This window comes from Monodelphis domestica, chromosome 2, assembly GCF_027887165.1.
Source record: "Monodelphis domestica isolate mMonDom1 chromosome 2, mMonDom1.pri, whole genome shotgun sequence".
Classification (NCBI taxonomy): domain Eukaryota; kingdom Metazoa; phylum Chordata; class Mammalia; order Didelphimorphia; family Didelphidae; genus Monodelphis; species Monodelphis domestica.
In genome coordinates this window covers 61,859,424-61,871,544 of record NC_077228.1, presented here as the reverse complement: position 1 = coordinate 61,871,544, position 12,121 = coordinate 61,859,424, and the positions used below count along the sequence as shown (strand labels likewise).

General features: G+C 41.1%; 1 protein-coding gene across 1 annotated transcript in view; it reads left to right on the top strand.

The window, feature by feature from the left end:
• Nucleotides 1-11,790, top strand: part of CD247 (CD247 molecule) — a 97,211-nt gene extending 85,421 nt beyond the window's left edge. Inside the window, exons 5-8 of the mRNA XM_007480707.3 lie at nt 394-426; nt 2,146-2,202; nt 2,807-2,848; nt 10,432-11,790. Coding sequence (XP_007480769.1) covers nt 394-426; nt 2,146-2,202; nt 2,807-2,848; nt 10,432-10,497 — 198 coding nt within the window. The 3' untranslated portion in view covers nt 10,498-11,790. The remainder of the gene's footprint in view (nt 1-393; nt 427-2,145; nt 2,203-2,806; nt 2,849-10,431) is intronic.
• The last annotated feature ends 331 nt before the right edge of the window (nt 11,791-12,121 follow it).

Sequence of the window (12,121 nt, the reverse complement as noted above, 5' to 3'; positions counted from 1 at the left end):
TGTTTTATCCATAATACCCCTTAGCTGACTCACCCTCATTCCATGCTGCTTTTAATAAATGCTTATTAGTAGCAATTAGCAGCTAGGTGCCATAAAGTGCCAGGCCTGGAGTCAAGGAGATCTGAGTTCAAAATTAGCCCCAGACACTAACTGTGTGACCCTGGGCAAGTCACTTAACCCCCATTGCCTACACTTACTGCTCTTCTGCCTTGGAACCAATACAAGGTAAGGTTTAAAAAAAAAAGTCTTAGGAGAAGTAAGGGCTTCCTATCCCCCAGAAGCAAAAACAATCCCATACATTATAGAAGACACAATAATTGCTTGTATTCATTCTCCATGCACTCAAGACCTTCCCCCTTCTGACTATTTTTGCTGTTTTTTTTTTCTTGGCAGAGAAGGAAGAATCCTCAAGAAACCGTGTACAATGTGAGTAGAGGAGAGTGAAATACATTCCTAAACCATATTTTTTTTCAGTCACCCCCCAGCCAATGGGCACCCAGTGTGCTTTTTTTTGGGGGGGGTGTTATAAGGGGAGGAAATGTGGAGAAAAATGGATCAGGGAGTTGAGGCAGCTGAAATCAATGTAATTCATCAAATATTTTTAAAATACATTTTATTTGTGCCTTTAAAAAATATCATATGTGTAGTGAAATGAGCAGAACCAGAAGAACATTGTACACAGAGACTGAAACATTGTGAGACGATCAGATGTATTGGACTTTGTTACTAGTAGCAATGCAAGCAAGAATCCAGGGCAATTCTGAGGGACTTATGAGAAAGAACGCTGTCCACATCCAGAGGAAGAACTGTGGGAGTAGAAATGCAGAAGAAAAACATATGATCAATCACTTGTTTTTATGGGTTTTGGATGTGGTTTCTAAAAGATTATTACAAAAATGAATAATATGGAAATAGGTATTGAGTGATAATACATGTATAACCCAGTGGAATTGCTTGTCAGCTTTGGGAGGGAAGAGGGGGAAAGGGGAAGGGAAGTACATGAATCATGTAACCATGGAAAAATACTTAAATTAAAAAACTATAAATAAATAAATAAATAAATATCATAGGGACAGCTGGGTAGCTCAGTGGATTGAAAGCCAAGCCTACAGATGGAAGGTCTTATGTTCAAATGTGGTCTCAGGCACTTCCTAGCTGTGTGACCCTGGGCAAGTCACTTAATCCCCATTGCCTAGCCCTTATCGCTATCTAACTTTGGAACCAATACACAGTATTGATTCTAAGACTTTTTTTTAAAAGTCACAATCATTTTAATCTTCTTCTCTTAATCATTTAGCCTTCATTTAGGAAAAACAAAAATAATTAAGCAAAAATGTTCAACAGAGTGACAATATCTACAATATCCAGTCCTAATAGTCCTCTGTCTCTCTGCCCTTGGAAGAACTTTCTGTTCTCAGGAGGCTTTTATTGGTTTCATGGTTACTCAGAATTCAGTTTGCTTTTGTTGGAATCATGTATATTTGTGGTACAAGAGAGAGGGAGGGAGTCAAATGAAGAACAACAGGGTCACACAGGGATAGTGGTTATTGAGACTTAGCTGCTTACTCCAAGGAGAGAGCAGATGCTCATGGGGAAGTCTTGGTACATGGTTCAGAGTCTGAGGGCAGCACAGAGTAGCCATTGCTTCAGGTATACAACTGGCCAGTGATATTTGCACTAAAGTCAAGTCCCAAGGCAACTGGAGGCTCACAGTTAAATAGTGTTTTAGATTAAAGTTTGATATGGCATTAATAGGAGACTTCTTGCAAGTTCAGGACTGTTGGAAAAGGGTCCAAGTGGCAGTCAAAGAAATAGCCAGCTTAAGAAAGATGTTTAAAGAAGGTCTGACTATTTATAGATGAATGGGCGATAGGGGAAAGGATATGAGACTTCAGTCACATAGCATCTTCCCTGGGCTGCTCTGCTAAGCTCAGCTCAGAGTGAGGGGGCCTGACCAAGCAGAAGAACCCCAAAGACAAGGCTAAGGAGGGAGAAAGGGAATGGAGAAGAAAGCAAGGAGAAGCAAGCAAATTGTGAAATGCTCTTTGAAGTAGGGTTTGAGGTTTGTGAAGGAGGAGAATGCCATTTTCAATATTGAGAATTTTCTTTTTTCTTCTTTCTCTTCCCAACACTGTTGCTGCTCAGTCACTGCAAAAAGACAAGATGGCAGAAGCATACAGTGAGATTGGAATGAAAGGCGAGGTGAGTACTGTTTTTTTTCCCCCCTTTCTCTTTGAAGGCTCAGAGGGGGATTAGAGCAAGAAAATTACCAAGAAAGTCCCCTAAACTGAATCTTGTCATCAGTGCCCTAAGTCAAAATCAACATGGTAGCTTTTAGGTTACTTATGCAAAGGGATTAATACTATAAATATTATGAGTCCACTGAATTTTGCACCTGTCATATGTACCTAGAACCTGCTCTCCTAATTTAAAAAAAGACAAACATCTGAGTCAATGGACTGTGTGCTATACAGAATGGGCAAGCCCTGTCACAGTAAATCCTACATCTGGCAAGTGCCATTGTTTAGTAAAACACTTTCCAGTTCCTGGAGAGTAGTCATCTTCTTTGAAATTCCCTTAGATAAAATTCCAGATCAATCCAAACACTGGCTAATTAACTCTTGGGAAGCTGATTTGCCTTCCATTATGGAAAAAGAGGTTAGTGCATCTCTCATCCAGAGAGGAGAGAAGAGATTTTTCCAGATGGTATCCAGGCTTTAGCCCTCAAGCATCATAGCCATAAGAGCTTCACTTGAGTGGGAAGTCTGCCTGTGTTGATCATCTTTTTCTTGGTTCCCTTCCATAGAAACAGCGGAGACGTGGCAAAGGAAATGATGTCCTGTACCAGGTAGGGACTTATTGCTTATGGCTGCACTCTAACATTCTCTGACACTTTAACTGCCAAAAATGTAGCATTTTCTGAGGAGGCTTCTGTTACCAGGACCTTGGGGTGTTTGGGGATGGGAAGAGGTCAGAGATCTTGCTTATTGGATATACTGGGTCATCGCTGAGAAGCTCATTCAGCCTCCTTGGTGCTCTTTGTGATTACAGATAATGTAGTATGGGAGGCTGTAGGTAAAATTACATCTGTAATATTGTGAGAACTTGATTAAAACAACTTTTTGAGAATTTAGGTGCAAAGCACTCTGGGTGTATGTGTACTCTTAAATTTATTTCTGGTTAGACTGGAATATTAAATTGATGGTCACCAGGGATTCATTTTATTTCATCAATTTAGAACATTATTCTTTGGTTACAAGAATCATATTCTTTCCCTCCCTCCACCCACCCTTCCCATAGCTGACACGCAATTCCAATGGGTATTACACGTGTCCTTGATCAAAACCAATTTCCATGTTGTTGATGTTTGCACTAGGATGATCATTTAGAGCCTACATCCCCAGCCATATCTCCCTCAACCCATGTAATCAAGCAGTTGTTTTTCTTCTGTGTTTTTACTCCCACAGTTTTTCCTCTGAATGTGGATAGTGTTCTTTCTTGTAGATCCCTCAGAGCTCTTCAGGATCACTGCATTGCCACTAATGGAGAAGTCCATTATATTCAATTGTACCACAGTATATCAGTTTCTGTGTATAATGTTCTCTTGGTTCTGCTCCTTTCATTCTGAATCATTTCCTGGAGGTCATTCCAGTTCACATGGAATTCAAGGATTTAATTTCTAAATCCCAAAATGAATTAATAAAGTAGAATGGAATTTATAGTAGTTTTATTTACAATAAAGGGAAAATATTAAGGATGAGATAAAAGGAGAGAGAGAGAGAGAGAGAGAGAGAGAGAGAGAGAGAGAGAGAGAGAGAGAGAGAGAGAGAGAGAGAGAGAGAGAGAGAGAGAGAGCTCTGGTTGCCTCAGAGCCACGTAGAAATTCTAAGCCCCAGTCAGGGGAAAGGAATCTCAAGACGATGGGCCTTTCTTGAAGGTTCACACCTCCAGAAAGACAAGGAAACTAAGCCAGCCTTTACATTCACCATGGTGACCATCTAAAAGGAAAGCAGTCTGAGGTCTCCTGTATGAGCTCCTCCAGGGGTCCAGTTCCACAGCCAAGTGTCTTCACTACAAGTCTGAGTGTCTGTCTTCCAATCTCTCCTCAAGTGTCTGTCTTCACTCCAACTGTCTTCCAGTCCAACTCCGAGTGACTGATCTTGATTCATCCTGTGTGTCTCTGTATCCTCTATTTAAAGACCCTTTTCTCTTGTGTCACCTCCCCTAAATTTTATGTCGACCAATCACAGCACACACTCCTCTTCAGGACTGCCCACTCAATGTATGAAATTGGTGTTCACACCTTTTGTAGTTAATTAACACCTTTTGTAGTTAGTTAACACCTTTTTGTAGTTAAAATGGGTAGATCAACTTTAAATACTGAGTTAACACTTTGGGGATTAAAATCTAAAAATAGAGGATTACAATTCAATCTTCACAATAAAGGAAGAGCTAAGTACCTTCATTGTTACAATCAGGAGATAGTCAAATCCAATCTTCACAGTACTCAGTGTGAGCATGCAAATGGGATGCTGGGTGAGAGTCCTGGGGAGGAAATTCTATCCACACAATCCCCCCTGTGATTCCATTGGGAGGTAAGCATGTTGGAATCTCCCAGATTTACATGCCTAGTCTCCCCAATGAATCATTACACATAACCAGCTTATATTTCAAAAGATCTCTTACTGAAGGTACATATGATATTGTACTTTCTAAGGGGAAATTACAATAGTTTGGTAATGAGAGGGAAATAAAAGAGAAAGAGCAAAACCAATGTTAGTTGGAAGCATTGACAAAAAGCCATTTAGGGGGTAATCCACTTTGGCATAAGAGTTTACATTCAGAGTAAATGAGTTCAACCCCCCACAGTTCAATTCACTATATCCCAAAGTTCATTCTGGATCTTTTTATGCAGTATGTGGTTTCTGTAGGCATCTCTATGTCGCATTCTCCAAAAGGTTCACTTTCCTGATTCAGGGAGTTAGCAAGTTTCTTTTCCTGAAATTTTCTCTAAAAGATTTTTAAACCCTTGAATTATAGGATAATGTCACAATAGGAAATGACAAATCAGAGTCCACAGGAGGCTGATCAAAATGATGAGGGAGTTGGTATTCTGGGAAACCTAAGAACAGTTAAAGGACTTGGGAATATTTAGACTGCAGAGGAAAAATCTAAGGAATGGTGTGAAGGCTGTCTTCAAATTTCAAGGACTTTTATGTAGAAGGATCACAGTCAATCATTAATCAATGAGCATTTGTTAAGTGCCTTTTTTGCTGTTCAGACTTGTCCTACTCTTCATGACCCTGTGGACCAGGGCACAACAATACTGTCCATGGGGTTTTTGTGGCAAAGATGCTGGACCATTTTGCCATTTACTTCTTCAGAATTTAAGGCAAAAAGAGTTTAAGTAAGTGCCTTGTGCAGGGGGAAGTCTTCACATACTTGGGACAGACACCCCTTAACTCACCTATGGATTTGTCACATATTGGTTACCTTTAATGGACCAAAATGAGTGGATAAGAAAAGTTTGTTCCAATGGCCATGAAGGTGGTAGAAGCAGCCACTGTGGAGTGCTTAAGGCTTGGACAGATATTGAAGATGCCAAGGTCATCAATGCATCCTGGGCCATGGCCAATTGTCCTGAACTTTGCCATTGGGCTTCAATGACTCCAGAAAAGAGAGCGGAGATGGTGACTTTGTATAACTCCACCTCACTTAAATCCGAATCATGCACAAATCAAGACATTACCCTGTGATGCTATTGGTCCTCTCCAAAAATGAAGAACAAACAGTGATCACTTGCTCAGGATCACACAGCTAGTAAGTGTCTGGGGCCAAATTTGAACTTGGATCTTCTGACCTCCATGCCCAGCCCTTTATCTATTGAGTCAGGCAAAAGCAAAACCATTGGCATAGGACTGTGCTAAACAGCTGGGAATAGAAAGAAAGGCAAGAAATAGTCCCTGCCCTAAAGGAGCTTGAAGTCTAATGGGAAAGATAAAATACAAACAATTATGTACAAACCAAATACTTACAGGATAAATAAGGAAATCATCTACCTAGAAAAGGCAGCAGAATTAAGAGAGGTTTGGGAAGGGCTTCCTGTAGAAGATAGAATTTCAGCTGGGACTTGAAGAAAAGCAAAGGAAGTGTTGGAAGCCAGTAGGCAGAGATGTGAGGATGGAGGGCATTCCAGGCACAGGGCAGCCAGAGGAAATGCCCAGAGCCAAGAGCGTCCTGTTTGTGGAGCAGCAAGGATGCTAGTGGTATTGTGTATGTGGTATGTATGAGGTTTAAGAAGACTAGAAAGGTAAGGGGGGCGTACATTTTATGTTGGAAGCGTCCCTAGTGCTCATCTAGTCTGATGCCTTCATTTTATAGATAATGAAAGGTAAGGTCAAGTTACTTGCCCAAAGTCACATGCCAGAGTTGCTAATGACTGATAAGGAAGAAAGAAAGAAAGCATTCCCCTTACTGCTGTCACCAGCGCCAGTAGGGGGCAGGGAGAGGAGGCAGGGTAAGAAGCACCTCTACGGAAGGTAGCTAAGTGGTGCAATGGCTAGTGCTGGTATCCAAGTGGGGAGTTTTTTAACATGTTTTTTGACTCCAAGATGACTGGTCCCATCACTTCCTGCAAATAAAGGTAGAATAAATGGAAGCAGTGTCAGCTTTTACATTCTTGGGCTCAAGGATCACTGAGGACAGCGACTACAGCCATGAAATGAATAGCCGTTTACTCCTCAAAAGGGAAAGCTATGGCAAATCTGGAGAACACGCTAAAAAGCAGAGGCATCGTCTTATTGGCGAAGGTCCATAGAACCAAAGCTATGGTTTTTCCAGTAGTGACGTATGAGTGTAAGAATTGCATTGAAAGAAAAGCTAGCGCCCCAGCCTCCACGTTTTTGAATTGTGGTGCTGGAGAAGACTTTTGAGAGTCCATTGGACTGCAAGGAGATCAATTCAGTCACTACTTAAAGAAATGAATTTAGATTATTCATTGGAAGGTCAAATACTGAAGCCCAAACTTAAATACTTGGTCCACATAATGGAAGACAGAAATCCCTGGAAAAGACTCCGATGTAGGGAAAGATTGAAGACAGAAGGAGAAGAGGGCAGCAGAGGATGATATAGAAAATATCATGGAAATAAATGAATATGAGTTTGGATGGACTTCAGAAGATAGTGGAGGATAGAAGGCCTGGCCCACCCCAAATATGACTGAATCACAAAACAAAATTTCCACAAATTTTATCCAAACTAAGATTTAAATTCATGGAATAATGGAAAGAACTTTGGCATCTTTCTTTAAAAATATTTTTTTTATCATCATGCAAAACCCACTTCCATATTGGTTAGAGACCACTTATACAAAACCAAAACCCTCCAAGAGAACCCTAAGTACACTGATGTGAAAGATGACTTCAATAGTTCTTTCTCTGGAGAATCCCAATTCTTTTTGGGAAACCTTGGTCAAATCACAACCTCTTTGGGCCTCAGTTTTCTCATCTGTAAAATAAGGGGGCCCAACTATATGAAAATCTAAGGTTTCTTGTAGCATTGATCCTATGATTTTAAAGTCTTCTGCTCTACCAATTGAGGTTGAGCTATCATATTTATAGATTATTATATGTAATATATTTATACATTTACATATTTAATATACATAAGTACATATATATATTTCTAGAGTACTTTAAGGCAGACAATGGGCTTTCTTCATAATAGCCCTTTGAGGTAGGTGGTACATGGACGGTTATTTCCGATTTACATAATTTAAAAATGGATCTTGGAGAGAGAGAGAGATCCAAGGTCATGCAGCTCCTGAGTGTCCAAATCTGACTTCAAGTTCTGAGCTCTTTCCCCTACAGTGATCCAGAACTGACCCTTTCTGGATAGTTTTGGACATCTGGAGACTAGCTCTCCTGCCTTCCATTTGCCAGAGGCAACAGGAGTTGGAGGATGAGAAGGAAGAGAAAAGGGAAAATGAAGGACCCCCCCCTCCCCAAGAAATTGGCATTATTATAGTTAAGAGCTTCATCTCTACAAATAGCTTCAAGTGATTTTGCAAATGGGAACCAACCTACCTGCTGGCTGGCATCTCAAATCCAGTCCCCAGTGACTTCCCTCCTCCCCTTCTCCCCCCTCCTTCCCCCAAGCTGTTCAGTTTTCACAAATGCTTCCAAGCATCAGAGTCCTGTGTTGCCTTACCAGGTGCCTTTAATGTTTGTCTGAAAAAGAAGTCTCCACTCACACTGGGGGTGGCAGTGGTGTGGAGGGAGAAGAAGCCAGAATAAGGCATTCTGGCCCTTCTGGTGGGCAGGACCACCGAGGGAGTCTGACCAGCCTGGGGACAAAGTCTGATACCAGGGAGGTCATGGGGAGAAGGCGAGCTCTCTCCAGCCCTCCCCATCTCTTGGGCTCATCTTCCTTGAAGGTGTTCATACCTGCGAGAAGTCCCAGCTGTTCCACCCTATTGTATATGGCGGAAGAGTCAGGAGAGCAAGACTGGAATCCCAGTTCTGCCACTTTCTGTGTGGGTGACCTCTGGCTGGTCACTTCTCATCTCCTCCCCTCTAAAAGGAAGGGGTTGGACAAGTCCATCCTTAAGGCTTTCCCCAGCTCCAGATGCTAGATTGTTGGGCCACAGATGGAGGGGACTGTTATATATACAACCACACACATATTATATACATCATTATTATACATTATTATACACATATGTTATTCATACATTATTTAAATTAATTTTATATTACATCATCATATTATATATTATATACATTATTTACGTATTTTATTTTCTATATTATTAATTATATTATGTTATATTATACATTATATAGTATTTAAATATTTATTTATCTATTATATTATTAATTTTATATTATATGTTTATGTATAATACAGACATTATTTAAAATAGTTTATCTATTATATTATTAATTTTATTATATTATTATATTATACATTAAAATATTTTATTTATCTATATTATTAATTTTATATGTTATTATTATATATTATATGGACATGATTTAAAATATTTTCTTTTATCTCTTATATTATTAATTTTTATATTATATTATTCATTATATAGACATTTACAATATTTAATATATTATTAATTTTAAATAATTTTTGTTTCTAAAATTTTATTTTTTATGAAACTATTTTAGACTATTTTTATATATATATGATATCACACCCCCTATTACTTGTCACCTTTGGGAGGGATCTGAATATTTGGGAGGGAGCAACATGGAGGAAATGAATATTTCCAACCATGCGTACCCCATCCCTGGCAGACATTCTAACAACTTACCCTTACTCAATCTTCCAAGAGGTCTGGTTTTGAGACCTGTCTGTTGTTAAGTCCAGGAGTCTGAGGCTGAATTTGAACTCAGGTCTTCCTGACCCCAGGTCCAGGGGTTTAACCACTGTACCACCTACCTGCCCCCCCTTTAAACCAGTAGCCTCCACCCTTATTCCAATATTCTCCTCTCTGATAAAGTCCAGCAGGATGAAAGGCTCACAAATCCTGTGACTTCCTCAGCAGCAACAGGATGAAGAGGTGGTAAAGGATGTAGGGATTTAACCCCAAAGGTCCGAACCAGAATGGCCAGAAGCTTTGCAACAGCTTCTTCAAGTCCTTGTGGTGTAGACAAGAAAGTTATCTGTGCTTTGGCAGCTAAGTGGTACCATAGTGTATAGAGCACAGGATTTGGAGTCAGGAAGACTCATCTTCATGAGTTCAAATCTGACCTCAAACACTTAGTAGGTGAGTGACCCTGGGGCAAGACACTTAACCTTGTTTGCCTCAGTTTCCTCATCTGTAAAATGAACTAGAGAAGGAAATGGCAAACCGCTCCAGTATCCTTGCCAAGAAAATCCCAAATAGAGTCACAAAAAGGTGGGCACAATTAAAAAAAGATTGAATAACAAAAAAAAAAGTAAAAATAAAGCATTGGACAGAGAGCTGATTTTGGAGCCAAGAGGACCTGAGTTCAAGTCCTGCCTCTGAAATCCTCCTTGTCTGGGAGGTCAAGTCACTCAGCCTCTTAGTGTTCCACTCAGTTTTCTAAAACTATTTTGCAAAGAAGGTGCTGACCAGTATTGGTAGAAGGAATTTCCTCACCAGGGAGTTCCCTGTGCCAATGACATTATAGACCTCATCTTTGACACTAATGAAGCCAGAAATTATTTTTAATTTTCTGGTTTCTTTTACAAACTTTGCACCCCCTCTGTCACTGTGTCAATGTTTTGTACCCGGCAGGTGATTCATAAATGTTTCTGGAATTTTGTTCTTTCCCACCGAGAAGACTTGAGTGGCACTCTTGGCTAAATGGTGCTCAGACTCTGGTGGCTGCTGGTTGTGGGTAAAGGATTCCAGGGAATCCAGCCCTTCTCACCATCTCTTTCTGCTTTCCCCAGGGCCTCAGCCCAGCCACCAAGGACACCTATGACGCCCTCCACATGCAGCCCCTGCCTCCCCGTTAACAGGAGTCTCCTGGCACCGACCACCTGGACAGGTCTGCAAGGACATTGACATTATAGCTGGCCCCACCAAGAAGAAAGTCCCTCATTTCCCAGCAACCAAAGCAGCCTCTCCTTACTTATGGAATGTATCTCAAGTTACCATTTGGTCCTGTCAAACTCCTGACTTCGGTGAACTTGACTTGGAATCTTGTTGGGGATTTCCAACCTCAGGGGTTGAGATTTTTTAGTAACAATAGTAAAAGAATAATATTTCCCCAAAAGGTTACCCAGCCCTCTTCTCAAATCCACCACTCCTGGTTCAGGTGTCTTTAGTTCCAACGTAGCCAATCAATCTCCATTTATGAAGTGCCTCCTAGCCTCCTAGCCAAAGCATCAGCTGGTGAGCCCGCCAAGCTAGGAGAAGACTTCCATCTCTGGTTTTCTCCTACTTCTGCCCATGTTTTTCTTGGGACTCAGTGCTCAGAGCTGTGCACTGGATGGATGTCCCAACCCTCAGAGGTGCTGTTGGCTTCTGTGCTCTAGAGCCTTCAAGCCACTGCTGGTGTTCGCTGTTGTTCAAAGAGTCTGTACTGACTCCCCCATTAGGATTTCTCCCCCCCTCCCCTTGGCTTGGCTCTTGCTCTAAATTTAGCTTCTCTGTTTTGTTGCCCCCACTCAATTTAAAATTTTTTTCCCTCCCTCATCCTATTTTATAGTGACTTGTCCATCCTAAAGTCTAAGAGCAAGAATTAGAAGGGACCTGACAAGTCATCCAGTTGGACCCCTTCATTTTACAAAATGAAGAAATTGAGTCAAGTGAGTTGCCTGGGGTCATCTAGCTGCAGAATCAAGATTCACACTCAGGTCTTGTGTCTCCCGAGTTCCTGTGAAAGGAGCAAGGAGAGGATGGAGTAGGCCGGGTGGCATGGTCCATGCCAATATGGTGGTATCTAAATATGACTGAGGAAAGTGGGTGCAGAGGATAAAACTAGGTGGGGAGCTAGGAGAAGTGATAGTAGTTTAGGCAGAACCCTACAGGAATAGGGATGGGGCATTGGAAGAGAGATTAAAGAGGCCATTGTCTTGAAGGCATCCATAGATAATCCAATGCCTCATGAGCTCATAAAGATTAAATCTGATGGTGGTGCAACTCTGGGGGGTGGGGGAGAGAAGGGAATGGAAGAGAAACCAACTGGAACTCATGTAAAAGGACACGGCATAGACGGAAAATCTGACATTTGGCCTTCTGGGTTTTATTTATACTTGTTTGCTGAATCCATGTGATTTCCCCCCAAATAAACGCTTCAATGAAAATGCTGTTTTATGTTTAAAATAATTAAAAGGTCACTTTGTTAGTCATAGAGGAATGGGCGGCTTAGTCACTGACAAATCAGCAGGCTGTTTTGGGGGTGGGGATGGACTGCCCTGGAGGACACTTGGGCAATTCCTGGATTTCCATCTGGAGTCCTAGGATTGCCTGGAATGATCCCAACATCCCCAGATGCCCAGATGGAACATAGTCTAGCTCTGCCCATTTGTATAGAGATGGGGAGCTTGGAAAAGCTGTAGCTTGGTCTCAGGGTCTTTGAAAACTAAAAGAATGAAAAAGGGTCATCAGTGGGGGATGAAAGGGGTAAAAGACACT